We start from the raw sequence: 21,290 nt of genomic DNA on the forward strand, positions 1-21,290 counted from the left end.
ATGAGAATATAATGTGTTCATCGAAGCAATCGCATTTCCTTCAATTAACTATTTATTGTTATAAAAACATACAATTTTAAACTAAGTACACCGTTTTGCCCAGCTTTCCACTATGATATATAACAAAATGTTGGAGGGTACAAAAATGCATAGACCTTAAAGCAATAACATAAAGAAAAATGTTACATATTGATATATTTTATTTGGGTTTTTACAATTGCATCAAATTAATATTAAAGCCAGCAAAGCAAAACACAACAATGGAATAGTGTTGATCCTTGACTTCATACCACTTCCATCCATGGAATCTGTAAAATGGATAGTGAGTAATATGTTTCAAAAATTTCATAATTGAGTTAATTAATTTATTTTAGACTAAAAGAACAACGGGTACATTTGATTTCTGTTTCTGCAGTAAATACAAATATTATATAATAAGTAGGTCCTTGCATAGTTCGTGTTGTGTTACAACTAAATAAAATACAACATATTGACATAAAAAAATAATATCTGTTCATCACGTATGTATTATTTTCTATAGTCATCTCTCAACGTTTCACACATTATCAATTTCTTTCAAACTATAAAAAATATGTGGTTTCTTTCGAAGATCTATGGTTTAATTTATTCTAATTCAATGATTTTATTCACTTTTATTCAAGTTCAAAGGAAGCAGTTCTCTATATCACGATCGGGAGTGACATTCTGTCATTCACACTGTATTAAACACTAACTGAACTCGATACTTAATAGAAATAATTGACCGTCTTTTCGTATTACAAAGATTAAAGCAAACATTTATCTTAAAACGAAACAAGAGACTTCATCTATCACGTATTGTCTATTATTTACGTCAGCAGGAGTTTTTTTTTCTTTTTTTCTCTTAACTTCGGAATTTTTTGAAGTGTCTTTTGATGGACATTCTAAAGAAGATGCCTTTTCTATTGATTAACTCAGGATGATGTGCTGGGAATTCAACGCTAGGTACCGAACTTTCTCTCAGTGTAATTCTAAACAATTATTGTTTGGAGTTGGTTTATGCTCCTCAGTCGCTGGACATATAATAAATTTTTCCAGCGTAATTTTTTTTTTAAGATTGAGAATAACATTAAAATATGTAAGTTTTTTGAATAAGTTTTAAATTTCAAAAAATCTCATTTCAAACATTCGATTCCCCGTACGAAATTATGCGTCTTACGGCATTATATGCATTTGCATTATGCACTTATTATCTTATTAACATTTGTGGGCCATGGTAGCCCAATGATAAGAAAATCTGATTCCGGGCCTGAGGTTTGGGGGTTCGATCCATGATTCCGGTAAGACCCACCGAGTACATGCTCATGAAATCTGTGAAATAGAATGTCTTGTGGCTTGTCTCTGACCATTACCATGGGTACAGTGATTTGCAAAAAAATTCCTTCCCCTTCAGATAAATGTCTAAATTGAGTGGCCACACAAATTAGTAGTACTGCCATCTACACCACGGGTTTCTTAAGAAAGACGCAATTTCACCCTTGCTGTGCTCTCTTTAGTGCATTTATTTTTGTGCACTTTCTTTACTTTATTCGCAAAAAGACCAATGGCTGGCGAGCGTGACTTGGCCAAGTGTCATTAGAAATAGTAACTACATTAATTATGCTAGTAAAGTGACTTAAGTTTAACAGCTGCCAGAAACATTTTTTTGTAGAAAATTAAACGGTCATTGAAGAAAAGTGATGAACTAATATTTAAATATTTAACATTTTATAGTTAATTGTGATTTTTTGTTTATAAAATTGATACTTTAAAAATCAGCACAATTTTATTTAAGTTTTACAATAATCCTTAGACTTACTGATGTGTGATGTCTTTCAGTTTTCTTTCTTATTTTATTTCCTTGTTTTTTAACAAAATAAACCTCTGTTTAATTTATTAATGCTCTTGTTTCAAAAAATTTTTACGTTCTTAAATAAAGGCAACCAAACTTGATGCAGGATCCTAAAAGTTAGAATAAAATTACGAATTGTGAAACAAAATTGGCGTTTCTACGTACCTCTATATTTAAAAATAAACTAAGCAAAATAAATAAGGAAAACGGAAAATAAAAAAGTAATAATGTTATTTAATAGTAACCCTTTGCACTTTTTATGTATAAAAAAAAAATCACATTGCTCTGATGCTTAATGCCTTTATTATGTTTCCCGGAAAAGTATAAGAATCAAACTACTATAGTGCCTTTCTAATAATAGAGTGTTACGTTACCAACCATAGTATATAATCTTAGAACCCACGTACAAAATGACGAGAATTAAAAAGTAAATAACACTTATAAATAGTCTAGCATCAAAATACCCAAACTTATTTGAATTTCCCTACTAAACCGAATCTAAATAGGATAGAGCTCATGCCAAAGTTGCTTATGAAGTCAAGTTTCGGCCAAACAAGAAAAAGTTTGAAAAATGCCTTACCACACCGAGGTCCTGGGCACTGTAGATTACAAGTACAGGGTTTTCTATTCAAATCCAGGATATTCCCTCTTGAACACAACTTTCCGTCACAGCAAACGTGGTTTACAACCTCATGAGTAATAGTTTCATTTTCAAAATAAGGCACTAAATACACCGAAAAAGATATTTTCACATTTGAGTTACTGAATTCATTTTTAAATAAAATGATATTTTCACAATAAAAAATTATTTCTTTCGACATCAATTTTTGGATTTCATAGGAAAAGGAATTTAGAACATGCAAAAATCATAAGGTAATATAGAGGTAGAAATCTAGAAATTCCAACAGGAAAGCAATGCAGGTGCTTACTATACTTGCTTTTGAATTAGACTGCGAAATATACATATGTTGCTGTGAAAGACTGAAATTAATGAAAGTCGATAATCTTCGGTGACTAATGACATTCACATAGTTTTTTGGTGAGTATCTGTTAGATATCATTATTTAATGCTTACTAGATGATGGCTATTAACCTTAAAAAACATTAGTGTAGGTAATACCGGGCAATGTAGTTAATTTTAATTTTTTTATTGCATTAACTAAAATACATGATTATTATCAATTGCCATCGGTTATTACTAAATACCATATTCACAGATACAAATACACAAAAGACATGTTTTCGCCCTTTTCTGATACACACTTACCCAGTGTTATCTACACCAAAGTTTTTTAAAATTAAGAACCGTTTCTCGGTATTTCCTACACAAATGTTTTTGATGGTTAAGGGCAATTGTCCGGTACTCCCTACACTGACATTTCCCTAATCGGTTGTTATTAATATCAAATAAATATTTTTAAGTATCATATAAATTAATATCAAATCAGGCATAACAAGTGTTTCGAAAGTTCACCAAAGCAACTATGCTGAATATTAATACTTAGCAAAGAATGATAACATTCGCCTTATTTCTGAGTTTCAGCGTAACATATATAATAACATTCCACAGATAAAAATTATATGATTGGTGATAATGTTTCGTTTAAGAATGCCACAACAGAGAAATTTGGGAATCCTGCTATTGACAGTAAAAAGGTTATTAGTGCCTGTTAGCCAAAACGTTTATTTCCGAAATTATCAGGGCCAAAAATTAATTACCAAGTCATTTTGATTATGGTATCGATGTATCCTGAGTATTAAATTTTAACAATAAAAAATAGAAGAAAACTTACCACATTTACCACACATTAATCTGCAAAATTCATTTTCAACCTTACTATAAACAGGGCAAACTGATTTGCTGGGATAGCCTGGATAAATACCACAACGCTCGTGAGCATTTTCGCACGGACCTAAAAAAATTCCCATTGAACATGAATTATTATACTGTAAAAAATAGAGAGAAGCTGTAAAATTTGAAACATGATTTATTATATCATGATTTATCATAAATAAAGACATTGATTTAGAATTCGAAGCATAAAATATTGCACAATAATAAAGACAATACTACATAATTTTAAGCACACTGTAAGACATTCTGCATCATCCGTAAAATTAGTTTTGCTGTAAAATCCACTTTTACCGTAAAATTTTGTACCGTATATTTTACAATAATAATTATTGAACTACAGTAATTCAGTGACTTTACAATATTAGTTTAAAAATTACAGTATATCAGATTTTTTTTGTTCCGTAAAATTTTACGGTAAAAACGGATTTTACGGTGAAAAGTACCGGCACCATCCGGATTTTTTTACGGTACAAGGAAAATTTTCTGAATTTTTATCGTCATTTATATTGCATTATAAAAGCCATTGATTATTTTTTCTTCTCACATTATGACTAGAAAAACCTGGCGAATTTGAAAGGGATATGGAACTATAAATTTTGGGGATTAAACGGAAATTTTAGGAAAATTCGAAATTTATAAATAAAATATTTTAATTCAAATTTCTTTCAAACTGGAAGTATTAATTAGAAGATTTTCATTTTTTTAAATGACTATCTCTCACTTTTATTCAAATAGATCATAAAGGTGAGACTATTTTTTTTAAAAAACAAATGTACTCACGTGAGCAGTCATAGGTGTCCCAGCCATCAGCACAAGAACACAAACAGTCAGCTTTATCTAACCGTCCGCAGTTATGGCATTTCAAGTTGCATACAGCCAATTCTATTGAAAAAAGAGGATCGCGCTAGAGGAAACACAGTTTTAGGGTATAAAAAGAAGCAATATCTTTTGATTAACAAAAATAAAGATTTTTTAAAATTTTTGAAGATAGTTAAATAAATATATATTAGAAATTAGCAAGGAAATGGTAGTAACTCTACGGCAGTAACTTTTTCGGATGCATAAAAACTAGACTTAAGGTAGTAGGGATGTAACTATTTTTTTTTCTCTAACGGTAGGTACTGAAGTTTCGTTCTTCACATGGGAAGATGACATAAATGTTACTCATTTAACGTTACCTAGTGGGTACCTGTGAACCTAAGTCACGGAGGCGAGCAACATTACCCACGCACACTGCCACAAATACCCGTTCACAGGATGGGCCACATTCACACACAACAGTGAACAACACATAGAGAGTAACATCCATGCCCAGAGCGGGATTCGAACCAGCAGCCATTGGCTTCGCAGTCAGGCGCGCTAACCGCCCGGCCACCTGGCCGGCTGTAAGTAGCTATAGATGTAGGATGTAGATTTCAAGGTACTGCTGAGAGTTTAAGTATATTTTTTGAGGCATTTTAATGATTCCTAATTCATTTTCAACTAACATTTACCCAATATAAGAGGAGCATTTTCAAACTGGAGAGGCATTTAGAAAAAACAATTTCTTAAAATATTAAGAATTTAAGTTACTACTTATAAAATTTCAGCTACAATAAGATAATTTCTTGTACAGTGCGCTGAAAAATTAACGGACTACCTGAATAACTTTTGATCTAATGATTGAATATTCACGTTCTAGGACTTAATCTTAATGATTTGAGCGGGTGACCTCAAATACACTAAGTAATTAGTGCAGACGTTATTTAAAGTTATAAAATCAGACAAAAAAACGTACTTTATCCAAATAAACATATCAATTTTTGGATAAGTAGAAGATATTTATAAGAACATCATAAATGCTTACTACACTTTTTTGGATTGCGCTGACATTGTTCTTTCGTCACTGTAAAGAGAAAAAGATAAGTTATTATAATTGTGTTTTAATATGAAACCTAGTAAGAGGATTTTATTTTCAGCTACGGTGATTTTGAACTGACACAATTTTTCATATGTTTATACTTTAGTGCAACTATTATGCGCTAGATTACACTTGAAGGAATGTATGTTCTTTGATGATATGATTCAAACTATATTCATTTATTGGCATTTAATTCATATTAAACTGAGTAAAAACTTTGATTCCTCATGTTGGTGTTAGAACAAAACCCAAAAATAAATTTGTCTTACAAGTTCTTTTATTTACTTTAGCTATTTTATTTTTAGGTCACTCAAAATATATTTGATCGTGTTTTAATGAAATGAAACAATAAAAATACTCAATCTAGTTTTACCAAAAAATTAAAGTACCATTTTACCGAAACTTCAAATAAAATTATTTGATGGTGAATAATATTGATAAAATAAATAAACAAACAATGGTGAAGATGGAGATAAATCGAACGGTTTCACTCACCATTCGGTCAAGCATGACTTTCCAGATTTCGAGTTATTGTTTTGTAAAAAATTATGAATCATTCGAAAAATTACTACCATTGTAAATAAATCTCTTGCAGAAAATGGGCTCGTTTTTTTTATCCATTAGTGGTACACTAAAAAACTATCAAAACTGAAAAAAAAGTATAGTCTAAACTACCAGAATATGGTAAAATTTACCATGTTTCAGGCTCTATGGGAACACCTAAAAGCTCGGTAATTTTAATCGAAACAATTTGGCAATGATTTTGGTGAAATTAACCATGAAAAAATAGTGTTATAAAATTTTTTATATGCCATTTCAAAATTTGGTAATTTTATCATGATACCTTAGAGAATGGCATAAAAACCATTTATGTGGTTAAATTTGCTTTTCAGTTTTGTATTTGTTACTAAATGTGTGGTAATAACGACTATAATTAAGAAAACCAGAATTTCCGCTAAACCGCTACCATGCGACCGGAAAAATTATCAGATGAATGTTTTAAATACTGTATATGGTTTTATTAGCCAGAATTATGTTGTTGCTTTTTCTCTTTTTTTTTCTTTACAAGAAATGTTTATAACCTTAGGGGTAGGTTTTTTTACCCAAATTTATTTTTCCGTGAACAAATCGCGAAAGGTATTATTTGTTCTGAAGTTTATAATATAATTAAAAGAAAAAAAAAGCAACTTCATAATTGTATAAAATTATTGAGAGTAATTGAAAGAAAACTAAGTTTCTCGTTTTACTGCAAAGATTCTTGTAGCACAAAGTTCCGGGTTTCTCTATGCACTGCGAACATGGTTTTGAGACATCATAAATGTAAGTCCCTTTAGATGCTCTGGAAAGGAAAAGAAAAATTAAAATGCAATTTGAAAGTCACACAATTTTTGAAATTCATTTTGTAATCAATTGAAAGGACACACACTCTTAAAAATACAACATTTATTTTAAAAGTCACATTAAACAATTAAACATAATGTCCATACCCTAGTCATTAGCCGCCAAGATTCTACAAATATCTCTTAAACCAGCTCCTTTCTAAACCGCAAAAAGGCTAATAAAAATCTCTCTTCGAACAACATTTGAGGCAAAACTCCAAGAAGCAAATAAAGATAAGGACTGGCTGGAAGGAATTAAAGATATTCCGTCATGGCCAAGAGAAAAATCTGCGGCCCTTTTTCGCCTTGGCACTGGCCATGACTGTTTATCAAAACACCTCTACAGAATCAAAATCTTTTCAAGCCCCTTTTGTCCATCATGTAACCTACAAGAAGAAATGGACTCTAACCATCTGAGACGTTGCCCTGCACTTCCTCCTGGGCCCCTGTGGGAGCGTTATTGGCGGGCGAGATACAATATTAAAGACCTATAGACCCTTTCTTTTTGTAGCTCTTGTTTCCGTTTTTTGTTCTTTCTTTGTATTGTTCTCAGCTACAAATTTGTCTTTCATGTCTGCCATTGGAAATAAAAATAAAAAAATTTAAAAATACCCTAGTCATTTGCTTGGACATTTTATTGCCCGTATAATGTCAAACGCTGTGGTTGGAAAACCTACTCGATTTTTGAATTTTAACTACAAACGATTTATTACAAATGTAGTTAACTACAGCTACAAATACATTTTTTTGAAATGTAGTAAGTATTTCCCTTCTTTTAGTTGCATTGTAAACAATGGTTTTGAACAAAAAGCTGACTTATTTAAGCATGAGGAACAATTAAACAATTAATCCTGTTCAAAAAAATAAGTTAGCTACCTTTAATCATTTTTTACTATTTTTTTCTTATAACCTTCAACTGTTATGCCTTTCTCGATGACGAACTTTAAATTTAAGAATTGCTATTAAATTATTAGATATTTGTTGTTCGTTAAGTGTTTATTGCTTTTTTAATATTTCTTTTAGGAAATAACGTTTTCTAGGAAATAACGTTCGTCGAAAATGACAGCAAAAATGAGTTCTTTTCCATTGAAATAACATCAATGTTTCTTGAGTGTACATTCGTACTTCAAAGAGTGGTCAAAGTGATATATTAGCTACTCTTTGCAGTGACTGATTTAAATATTAGTAATATGTATTGCATGTAAAAGCTCGACAGCACGCGCACTGACTATCCGCAAAGATTTGTACTAATCAGATTCGAAAAAAATAGTTGCGTTTAAACCTCGTTCTTTTACTAAACTAACGTTAAAAGTAGTTGCCTGGAATCACTACAAGCTACTATTTTTTTTTTGTATCACATTACTCACTACTCAAGTAGCAAACTACATATCAAACTACGAAAAAAGTAACAACTGCTGTACTTATGCTACTTGTAGCGGGCTATTTCTGACCACTGGTCAAACGATATTTTTGAGAAAACCAAATCCTTATTTCAACTTGATATCGTTTTCCATGTGCAAAAACTTTTATTTTATAGTTTCATTCCCCCCCCCTTCATTCATCTATCTTAAATTTTGCAGCTTTGGTAGAAGAAACTGCAGATCACGAAATATTAAAAGTATGTTGTTTCAAAGTTTATATTCTTCTATATTCACCACCGTAGTGAATATTTTTAAAATTGTCAAAAATGAAATGTAAAAATATGCACAGTAGAGGTCATAAATTAATATTTGAGTTCGAAAAAACAAATGTAATAAAATTCCGATTCATCACTATTGAGAAAGGCTGATTGAAACATAAAACTTATTTTGAAGCTCATATCCTCTTAGTAACCTCCGGTAATCAGATTTTGATCTTTTTAATCTCACTTTCTCTATCAATGATTGCCAGGTTTCGATAATTTTTTTAAATTTTTCATGGCTTAAGTTTGAGACCCCAATCATGAAAATTTCTTGATTTCTTTTTTGACCAAAAGGAAGCCTATTTTAAAGGTGTTGCTAATGTAACGAAATGTACTTTATTTCCTTGATATATATACTAATACTATTATGTGTCAACTAAAAAAAGGTTTGCGTACGTAAAAGGATATCGATGACGACATATTTCCACAGACTCTAAAGCATCATATTCAATTAACTTTATTATCACTTTATTAGATATACTATACTTACCCCGGGCTATAATGGCAGACCAGCAAATATTGATAACCGCATAGATTCACAGCACATCCAAGTTTAGTGTTAGCGGCCCAAGCCATCTGCAAAAAACAATTGAGTATATTTTTTTTGTAAAAAAATAATCAGCATAAATTTATAAATTGCGTCTCCTTATAATTGCGATGCATGCATACCATGAAAATGAAGGCAATTTCGGAGGAACATTAAAACTTGTCTTAGCATAATTAGCCTAAAAATATGTATATAAAAATTTTACAATCCAACACCATAAAGACATTTTTAACGTCAGATAAAAATAACCACACTTCACCGATAACTCCAATAGCGTAAAATACAGTACATTGATAATGCTGTAAATTGGTTTCCATATTTGGCTTGGCAATTCAGAAACTTAGCGTTTTGAAGATCTAAAGTTCTATTTAATATCTTTTAGATGTAGTTTTTTTTAAGATTTTTTTTCTTGTAGAAAAATTTATCGAATAACTTTTTTTCTGCTTTTGTGCTTGATTCGTCTTAATATAAATGATACTTAAAAAACTTTCAAGCAATTGGATCACTCTAACTGACGTCATCGTAGGTAAATCTTGGCATTTGTCTATTCAGAAGCCAATCAGGTTCGCCACACACGCGTGACGTCGCCTACAGATATCAAATTAAATCTCATTTAAATCACAGGCATAATCATATCACTTCTTTTCGAGCTGCAAATACTGATATCCGCATTCCCAAATCAATCCAATTTTCGAAGTTTAAGCAGTCATATTAAGAGAGTGATAATAGTGGAAAACTAATGTTGGTTTTTGCATCAAGCTGTAAAACAACTAAAAAACTATTCTTAATGCTTGTTAATCACAAAAAGATTTATTTTACTTGTTATTACAAAAGTTGCTCAATGGGCCACTTGCCGACGTCATTGCGCAGTATTAATCCCACATAGTCTTGCATTCTAACGCCGGTTTGTGCCACAAGCACAGGTCATTGCACAGTCTACAAAAACGTAAAAATGTTTCTGGATGCACTCAGCACGCAAGTCTCTGTTAGCAAGCTGTTAGATGTGCTTTTGATATCTGCTGAATTGACGAATTTCCACGCTTTATGGACAACTCGTCAAATATTAGTTTTGTGCTGTAATTAAGATAATTACTGAGCTTAAATTTAAAACATAAATATTTTCCTCATAAAAGCCTCTTTGTTTCTCTGAATATAAACAAACACAGGTTCTGAAGAATGGGAAGAGGTTTTTCTTTCCTCGTAAATACACAAAGCCGTCTGAACCTCTTTCCTTGCTTCAGAGATCGCTTTTTTATGATGTCTGTAACTAACAGGTAAAGTAACTATAAGGTAAACTAACATTCAAAACAAAACAGTTAAGGGGCCCCGCCCCATTCGCGTTGTGTATTTAGTTAGGGAAATCTCAACTGACCACCATCTATCGTCTTCTCTAGATTCATAACCTGCACACGTTTTTTACACGATTTCACGGATTGCACGGTTTGCGACTCCATATTCTATGGTAAGTTCTTAACTTCGTGATTCCTTTCATCATTTCTCTGAATCTATCGGTCAAATTTTGGAATTCAGAGTTATTTTATGTTTGAGTAAAGACAAAGTTTTAAATCTTAAATAGTGAAATAGTTTTAAACATATGTAGGTGTATCGGTGTCACATAATACGCCTTCGTTTGAAGGGTAAAATATAATTTCATCTACTACATTCTATTCTTATCCACTATTTCATGTTAAATTTTATTATTCTTTTTTATGAAAATCACAATGTATAAGGCTTATTATGGTTTAAATAAATAAACTAATATGCTTGTTTTTAAGAGGTAATTGTTTCGAGATTAAACACTTAACTGGACTACACAGCGCGCAGACGACATAACTACTATTACACAGCGATTAAATGTAGCACAATTTAGAGAGTAAAATTTAAAAAAAAATTTCATTGAAAAATGCGAATATTACAAGAAATATCTTATCCACCGAGCTCCTAGTTTTTTATGACTTCTCTCTCATTCTTACTCTTGTTCAGAGAGACGAAATCTTTGTTATTAATATGGACTCTATGAATGATGTAGTTTATGGCACATTTGCGAGCATTTTCAAACAGAATTAAATTTGATGGTTGTGTAACTAGTTTACAGATAATTTTTTCTACTTTCTCCCACAAATGCTCAAAAATGTTATTTAAATGCAACCAACGTGATGAAAGAATCTTCTCAAACCGATCCTTTATAATGTCAGCTACATGGCAGGACACCTATCCTGTTGAAAGTGGTCCGCGTTCTTGAAATATATAATTAGCATTGAAGGACTTGATCAGTAACAGCAATTAGGTATGATGCCTTATTCAAAATTGCCATGCACCCGAAATAAAGGTTCTGAAGCATGCCCTCTACTGAGAAAAGTATAAAGCAGCAATAATTCATTTTCAAGAGAGAGAAAAAAGGTAAAATTTGTTAAATATATATATACTATAAAAAACATGTTTAAGAAGTGACTGTATTTCAAAAAAGAATACATAATATCTTTAGATATTTTTAACTGAGAATGTAAATTAAATAGAGAAGATTACCGTCAAGTAATGTCCACACATTAATCCTAGTGGGCATGAATGGTTGTGAAAGTGATAATTCAGATATTCTCGGTACCACATCCATAGGCCTTTAAGTCCTGTTGGATCTGTACCTAAGTAAAGGTTTTGACCATATCCTCCTCTAGAATTAGGTGGTCTTCCATGTTGGAATTCGCATGCATTTGCCCATTCCTGGGCCATATGTTCAAGTTCTTCATCCCATTCCTAAAGAAGAAAATATTGAAATACTCGCATATATTATTTCCACTGATCACGACTTCAAATGATTTAGAAAGAAAGATGTTTGCTGTCGTTGAGGACGTGAAAAGTTTCAAGATTAAAAGGTTCTAACTTTTTAGATCAGACTGAGAGCCTGTTCACAAAAAACAAAAGATTTAAGCTTCATTAACAAAAATTAAACAAACTAGTTTTTGATTATTTTAGTTTTTCTTTACTTTGGTTGAATTACGGTGTTTAATGACTAATCAGTTTTTAATTATATTTTTATGTCACTTAATTTTTGATTTTCAATCTCTAGCGCACAATTTTTTGTCTAAGATTATGAACGAAAACATTACGGGCAGTGGTTAGAAAACCCTATAACAATTAATATAACAATATATACTAACATGCTGAAAATGATAGTGCACACTGAGGAAAGTATGGTTTAAACTAAAATAATATGATAAAATTTACTGTGTTTCTGGCGCTATGGGAGCATCAAGAAGCTCGGTAATTTTTCCCGAAACGCTTTGGTAATGATTTTCTTAAAATTAACTATAAAATGAAGTTTTATAGTACGTGACAAAATTTGGTAATTTTATAATGACGCCTTAGAGCATGACATAAAAAACCTTTATTCGGTTAAAGTTACTTTTAAGTTTTGACTAAATGTAAACTAGAATTTGAAAACTAGAATTTCCGTTAAGCCGTTACTAATATGAATTGAAAAATTACCAAATGAATGGTTTAAATAGCGTATATTTTAGTTTTTATTAACAGAATTATGTTTTGTTATTAACCAGAAATGTCAGTACTATACAGTACGGTTATTTTGCAAGTATTGTTTTCTCCAAGTTCATTGAACTGGAACATCATGCAAACTTTCTGCAAATATAGAAAGGTTCTAAGTTAAACCAAACACTGAAATAAATTTTGGAGCACTTTGAACCACAACATGGCTCTGTATTAAATTGTTACAACTTGATACATTACCATGTTAAACCATAATATCGTGCAAACTGAACCCTCTAAAGATTGATTTCACGAAACTGTAGCTCAACTTGAAAAACATATTATCTGCCCTTATCATATTATCACGTAAAGTTCTGACATTTTCGAAGGAAATATGTCTAAATTTAAAACTTGATTATGGTTGCAATAAGTTTGTGCTTTATTTTGAATCAAATTACTGACTTTTTGGTTTCATGGCATCCTTGAACCGATTTTTCTGTTAGTGTATACTTTCATAAAAGTTTGGTCGATTTGGAATAATAATATTGGTATCTTGGTTTCTAGATGCATAAAATTGCCGAAAATTTGGACACTATTATGGTTCGATAAGCTCTAACATTTCTAACAGAGTAGATATACATCTTATCAGTAACATATANACTAACATGCTGAAAATGATAATGCACACTGAGGAAAAAAGTATGGTTAAAACTGAAAGAATATGCTAAAATTTTACTGTGTTTCTGGCTCTATGGGAGCACCAAGAAACTCGGTAATGAAACGCTATGGTAATTATTTTTGTAAAATGTAGTTTTATAATGTGTGACAAAATTTGGTAATTTTATAATGACACCTTAGAACATGACATAAAAAACCTTTATTCGGTTAAACTTACTTTTAAGTTTTGTATTTGTTACTAAATGTGTGGTCATACGGACTATAATTTTGAAAACTAGAATTTCTGTTAAACAGTTACTATAGGAATTGAAAAATTACCAAATGATTGGTTTAAATAGCGTATATTTTAGTTCTTATTAACAGAATCATGTTTTTTTTTTAACCAGAAATGTCATTACCATACAGTGCGATTATTTTGAAAGGATTGTTTTCTTCAAATTCATTGAACTGAAACATCATGTAAACTTTCTGCAACTATAGTATGGTTCCAAGTCAAACCAAACGCTGATATAAATTTTGGGGCACTTTGAATCGCAAAATCAATGCATGATTCAACACGTCTCTGTATCAAATTGCTACAACTTGATACAGTACCATGTTTAATCATACTATCGAGCTAACTAAACCCTCTTAAGATTGATTTCACGATACTGTAGCTCAACTTGAAAAGCGTGGTTTAATTTAACACTTTATAAAAGTGTATTATCTGCCTTTAGCATATTATCGCGTAAAGTTCGGAAATTTTCGAAGGAAATATGTTTAAATTTAAAATCTGATTAGGGTTGCAATAAGTTTGTACTTTATTTTGAGTCAAATTACATATTTTTTTGTTTCATAGCATCCTCGAACCGATTTTTTTGATAGTAATAGTTTTTTAATAGTTTTTTTAATAATTCATAAAAGTTTGATCGATTTGGAATAATAATATTGGTATCTTGAACCATAATGCAGAGCAAATTTACTTCAGCCTTAACAAGGTGTTAAGTAGAATCACGGTTTTGCTTAAGTTGAACTTAAGTAAAACAAAATAACATTTAAAATGTACGATAGCATCGTTCTTAGATGCATAAAGTTGAAGAAAATTTGGACAATTTCATGGTTCAATAAGCTCTAAAATTTCTAACAGAATTATGCAAATGTATCTAATCAGTACTATTCATACGGTATCAGTACTAACAATATATTTCGGACATTTACTAAAGGTCTAGTCATACTAGGTCTAGTTAAGTGGCACTCCCCAGTATACATTTGCCCGGTATACCCTACACTGATGTTTTTTTAAAGGCAAGTGCCATTCCCCGGTATATATATATGCCCGATACTTCAAACACTGATGTTTCTTCTAATCTAATCTATCGTCAGTAAGTATTAAAATATCGAATGAATGTAATTATATCCACGAATAAATTAATATAAAATCGGATGTAATAAATATTTCGGACATTCACCAAAGCGATTATGTGATTGCTGTCATTCACCGGTGAAAGTCAACAACCACCGATTTCGGTCATTCACAGTAACATGCACATCATTTACATCAATGTTTTCCAAAGTGTGGTACGCGTACCCCCAGGGGTACGGGGACAGTTTAGCAGGGGTACGCATTCTTATGCGAAATATCTTGCAAAAAACGAAAATTTCCAAAAATTTTATTTGAAAACATAGCTAGCTATGAAAATTTATGATTATGTATTTTTCTATTGGCTATTTTTTGCAGAGTTAACAGTTAATAATTAGTGGTGTCAACAGCCAGTTGTGATTTTTAACTTTTGTGCAATTTTTTTAATAAAAAATACATTAATTTTTTTATTAGTGGTACACAGCGTTACGAAAAATTTAGAAAGGGTACACCAAAGTCGTAAGTTTGGGAAACACTGCCCTAGATCATTGGTTCCCAAACTTTTTTGTCTCGTAGACCCCTGCTTACCTGATATTAATTTTTTGTAAATTCATCAACTTCAAATGTATTTTTGACAGCTGGTATAGTGCTACTTACTGTGACAGATATAAATTTTTAACTGTAGAGAAGTGTAGTGTGAAAAACTTAAGAAAAAACACATGTTAATTTTATACATTTATTAATTAAATTCAAATTAAAACGAGTCAAATTAAAATTTATTATCTGTTATATAANTCTTATCGCTTTTCCTTAATTTTTTTAAATACTTTTTTCGAAATATATTCTTTTTAAATATATTCTTTTTGAATATATTTTTTAAAATATATTTTTTAAAACTATCTTATTTTAATAAATTTTTTTCATTGATCTTCATTATTTTACATGTTTTCTCTATATTTCTAACTTATTTTATAAGTTCTATATACTTTCAGATTATGCGCAGTAAATAAAACTTATTAATTCTTAATTTTCTTCGTTTTTCTCTTTTTTCCTTTTGTCTCTATTGTGCTATACATATATATTTTGATAACTTTTTCTATATTTGCTAGAAAAATTGCAAATAAAAAGTTCTTTAAATATTATGACTTGTTAAGAAGCTTATATAATATAAATATTGCCATATGTACCACGTACCATGAATTCCATATTACCAGCCGGAGGCGTAACGTTCCCTCTATAGAGATTATGGAGACCTAGTATTTTCATTTTGTGTTCTTGTGTCCACTTGTAATCTGATGCATCTCTCCTTCGATTCGCTTCTAATTTTCTAGAAACTTCTGGATCAATATCCTCAACTACTGCATCCGAAATGAGAGGTTCCAAGTCAAACACGTAATCAATGTTCGAACTAATTGATCTTTCTTGTCCAGCTATCATAGAAATACCCTTTATATCAACTGTTTTAGCAGAAATTAATTCGGAGCTTTCAGAAAAGGTAGTTTTCAAAACAACTAAAAAGCATATATATGCATACAGGAGATGAATGTGTAATAAACTGGATTGTTTTTCCATCGTAAACAAGCATAACTAAATTTGTTGACAAACAGCAAATTGCTTAAGAAAATATAACATTTGGAATGTTTTTGGAAAAAATGCTCTTCTTTATCGTAAGGATGTCCGGCATGATTCAAGGCCGGAAATAGCTTCAGAGAAAAAGAAATATAATTAATTTGAATAAAGTTAAAGGATAATTTTTAAAATAATAAATTACTAGCTATGCCTCAATTGGATAATCAAATACGGTATTTTTAAGTATAATTTTTAATTCAATATTGCAACCAACAATTTACGAGTTTTCTCAGAACTTCACCGAAGTTATAAGTTTAATATTATTTGAAAATTTGGAACAGCTACGGACTTAACCCTTTATCTCAGAATTTTTATTAAACATATTTTTCATACTTTTTCAGTATTTTGCATTAATTTAAGTCAAAATAAGTGAAAAATATTATGCCTAGCATTTTAAAAATTTATGGTTACGAGATACAACATGAAACACCGATATCTTTTTCTGCGTTAAAGGTAAAATCGTCCAAACAATGATTTTTTCAAATTTGCTCACACATGCAATTATTTGCATAGATGAGAAAACGTTATTAAACACTGAATTTCTTTAATTTACACAATCAATTTTGAATAAATTTTTGAGTATGAATGAGAAAACATTTTTTCAAACGAATTTTTGGGGGATTTTATATTTCAGGACAAATATAATTCCTATAATCTAACAGATTTTTTAGTAACTGTTAAACTGTTTCTTACAATTGAAAAAATACCAAAATGTAATTTTTGCTCGTAATTAGAGCGTCAAGCAAAAGATATATGGAAAGGACACCGGTGTTCCATCTGCGTCAAAGAGTTAAGACACTTTCATGATACAAATATGAAAACTGAAAGTTTCTCACTATAATTAAAGTCTCAGTTTAAAAAGAGCAAAGATTTGTTTTATGAGAAAAACATAGAAACTCTTTATTTTTTTCCAAATATCTTTGCCTGATAATGAATGCGCGTGACTATTAAAATAACTTTTATCTCAGCTTACTAAGCACTAGGAGGCTTCGCCACCTGCTCGCTGGCGCTCGCCATCCCCCGGAACTGCTTTCGCAGTTCATTTCGGATGGCTTCGCAATCCGATGCTCGCTTTGCTCGCTCATTGGATACGTTCTTAACGTCTAGCTTTTGTATACTTTTTTTGAACACTGAAGTTTCGAAAACTTTTCACTGTAGAAAATTCTAAGCCTGTGCATTTCAATATTAATTTCAAATTGAAAACAGTTCGCATATTTTTCTTAATCACACTATTCTAAATTTCAGTTGTTGAGAAAAGTAACTGTTGTAAGTTTTGTTTTAAAGTCTTTCCCACAAAAGGGCTAAAGCCATGTGTTGTAAAACAATATGAAATAGTAGTCTGCCACTGAACGCCGGATGTAAAGCATCGCGGCTTCAATAAAGATAATTTTGTATTTTTAATTCTCTGAATGGCGCCACCCTAATCGTACGTAGGTTATTAAGATTCATGAAATTTAACTTAAAATAAATATGAAATATTAAAACTGCATTCAACTCATAACTAATAATATAACAAAACGTGGAATAGTAAAGCGTTCAATTCAAAATAAAATAGCAATAGCATAACACTTCTCATTTCTGCCAATGAAAAGGAACTATTTCAGTACTCATAACCAACCAACCGTTTTTTTCNATGTATTTAAATAATAGCTCAAAAGCTCTTTATTTTGTTAAAGAAATTATTTAGGGGTTAAAAAACTTTTGTAAAGATATTTGATATTTATTAACATTGCTTTAGATTTGAAAAAAACTTTTCATAACCAAAAAATATAAAATTGCCGGTTGTGAAAATTTGTAAAATTAACCTCCAAAATTAGCCTTGGGAAGTTAAATCTGTAGTCATAGTTTTACAAAGCCTTGACAGCTTATGATAAAAAAAATTGAGGGTTAATTCCTAAATAAATGGCTCCATTTAATAAAATGACATTTAACCCCTTTGGAACGGGTGATTCATAAAAGCATTCGTGCAAAATCTGAATGATGAATCGTCTCCTCTTATTTCTTAGATAGTGATAAGCCATAATTTTTTCAAAGGTGACATTAAATAAGTATTTCCCTAATTTCCGAAAATTCCTAATTTCCGCCTAATAACAGCACAAAACACAGAAACATTTATTATAAATCTTTCACTTAAGACAAGAGAGATATTTTTCACCTAAATGCTCTTCAACTTTGAAATGCAGTGTATAGCTCGAACGCAGTGCACCTCCAGCAGTGTATTGCCCTCCAATAAAAAGATAAACTTTTTTAAGAATAACTGTTTCCGTATTAGCATTCTCTATAAAAAATGTTCTTTGAACTATTGCATGCAAGCAGATTAGCACAAAAGTATGGAAGATATTGCAGAACAACCCAAAAATTGTTGCACTGTGTATGAAAAATCAATCAATGTTTGAAATCTAAAGTTATTAAGATAATTTAAACCAGCAAGAATGGGTTTCAAACTCCTGGAAGAATTAATCATAACAAATTAGGTTTAAAATGTTCAAAAAAATACGTTACAGATCAATCAAATGAGCACCCGTTATTAACATTCATGCACGAAGTGTTTTAAATTTGACTGATGTCGTCCACATTTGTAGCAACAAAGCGGTTAATTTTTTAAAATAATACGGAATTTATGCGACATTTATATGACAGACAATTTTTTAATAAAAATTTCTGGTTTTCGTTTTTTTTACTTAATTATTTATTTGTTTATTTATTTATTGACACATGACACTACAGAAAGCATGCGGGTAAACCAAAAGAAGAAAATTGGAAATCTCATCAAAGTTTTTCGAATCCTTTTACTGACCCTTTGTAATATTTTCGAATTATCAGCCCATTAGACGCAATCACATGTCGTTACGCGTCTTGTCATTCAGCTTTCAAAGCATTCGTCACATTCAGTATTCATCTAAAATCGGCATTCATCAATTCAGCCTTTATCTCAAATGCTTAAAATTAATCTGGTGCAAAATTGCGTCCTTCATATCGGCTGAAAGTTCATTGTCTTCAGTGCCTCAGAATACATTTATCTTGTGAATCAAATAGTCACATGATATAGGAGATATAATACAACTGAAGTTTCTATATCTTTAATTTTCAATATTCAAATTGTTATACGCGTTATATCTATGTATTTGTCTATAGGATTCCGCTATCTGCTCAAATAAAAAGATTACCTACATTAGATGATAATAATATCTACTTCAATCATCTACTTCTAGAATATGCACGATTATTTTTAAAAAAACTAAGAATAGCCTTTGATTTTATGATTAGATATGCTCCTTGTTGTTTGATTTTAACCATTTTTGACATTTAATACTATTTTAAAATGGATATTCTATTTTCTCTAACATAAGAAATGTTTTGAAACTTTGAAAAACTTCCATTAAAATATGTATATTTTAAAAATTTACTAATTTATTTACTTGAAATGTTTTGAACAATATTAGATTATCTTGCTTTTTTAATGGGTAAAAAGTGTTTGAATGACAATCGGTTAAAAGTTTGAGAAACATTTTTGCACATAGCTTAAATATGTTTGCTGGAATACAATTTCGTAGCAAAAATACTTTTTAATAAATTTTTAAATTCATAGCAGGCAAAATTCTTTGAATTATAAGGCACACACACAAAAGTTTTAACTACGGAATACGGTTAGCTACCAAAAATAATAAGCATTTTTATACTGTAATTTCTAGGAAACTATATATGGATTGGCAATGGAACATTGAATAAAAGGAATCATACCGTTTTTTACAGTTGTCACCCAAAAAACATATTGAGAGCCCTGGCTTTATCGTAAGCAAAAGAATGCGACACCTGATTTTGAATTTTGGGGCAATCTGTCCGAGACTGTGTAGGTTCAGAATTAAGGGGAAGTTCTTTTATTTCAGTATTATCTGTTCTTATGCACCAACTGAAGATAAAACAGAGGAAGAAAAGGAAAATTTCTATGAAAATTTAGACAAAATTTACTACAGTTGTTCAAAATTATTTTGGGAGATCTAAAGGATAAGTGGGTAGAGAAAGGGAATTAAAATTTGTAACTGGTGGATTTAGCTAACATGATACAACCAATGAGAATGGGCACAAATTAATTGATTTTGCCGCTTCGCATAATATGATTATAGGAAGCACGTCCTTTCCACATAAAAATAGTATTCATGAAACTACCTGGCGTGCCCCATGTGGCACTTATGCTAATCAAATTGATCACGTACTAATTGACGCAAGACATTGCTCAGACTTGATGGACGTGAGAACTTATCGTGGGGCTAATGTGGATTCAGACCACTTCTTGATTATTGCTAAAGTCAGATCAAGATTATCAAATGCAAAAAAGTTTAAGGGAGAGACTTAGAGAGAATATGATTGCGATAAACTTAGAAATGAAATGATAAGACTAGAATATTGCGAAAAAGTAAAGGAATCAGTTGAATTTAAAGAATTGTGACGGTAGTGTGGAAAATAAATAGAAATGTATAATAGGCAGTATCTGTAACGCTGCCAATACCGTGATTGGTAAAGTAACTAAGAAACATGTTAAGGATTGGCATGATATTGATGGTGCCATTCCTAATAATAAAAAGAATGTTGCATATAAACATATGATACCAGCACACACAAGAAATAGTGCAGAGGAGTACCATAGACGCATAAAAGAGGTGAAGAAACTCTTTAGGCAAAAGAAAAGGGTCTTCGATGAGGAATTGTTTAAAGATGTTGAACATCTGAAATCCATTAATGAATCCAGAGCATTCTATCAGAAAATCAACCGCAGTCGATTTGACTTTAAACAGGCCTCTAGTCTATGCAAAAACAAATTTGCTGAAATCATTACTGATGGACAAGGCATTTTAAAATGATGGCATGAACATTTTAAAGAACTTCTTAATGAAAGTTGTGAGGATGTTGAAATAACTGCACATGAATTCATAA

The 21,290-nt window shown here is 30.8% G+C and overlaps 1 protein-coding gene across 1 annotated transcript; it reads right to left on the reverse strand.

Annotated features, from left to right (window-relative positions):
• Positions 1-184: 184 nt before the first annotated feature.
• LOC107455903 (cysteine-rich venom protein) lies at positions 185-16,367 on the reverse strand. The gene is made up of 9 exons (XM_043044337.2): positions 15,924-16,367; positions 11,759-11,983; positions 9,176-9,261; positions 6,873-6,964; positions 5,572-5,610; positions 4,506-4,607; positions 3,664-3,783; positions 2,451-2,594; positions 185-308 (listed from the first exon to the last, which is right to left on the reverse strand). The coding sequence occupies exons 1-9, from the start codon at positions 16,299-16,301 to the stop codon at positions 223-225; spliced, it is 1,272 nt and encodes a 423-aa protein (XP_042900271.1). The 5' UTR covers positions 16,302-16,367; the 3' UTR covers positions 185-222.
• Between the last annotated feature and the right edge of the window lie 4,923 nt (positions 16,368-21,290).

Source organism: Parasteatoda tepidariorum, chromosome 8, assembly GCF_043381705.1.
Source record: "Parasteatoda tepidariorum isolate YZ-2023 chromosome 8, CAS_Ptep_4.0, whole genome shotgun sequence".
Classification (NCBI taxonomy): Eukaryota; Metazoa; Arthropoda; class Arachnida; order Araneae; family Theridiidae; genus Parasteatoda; species Parasteatoda tepidariorum.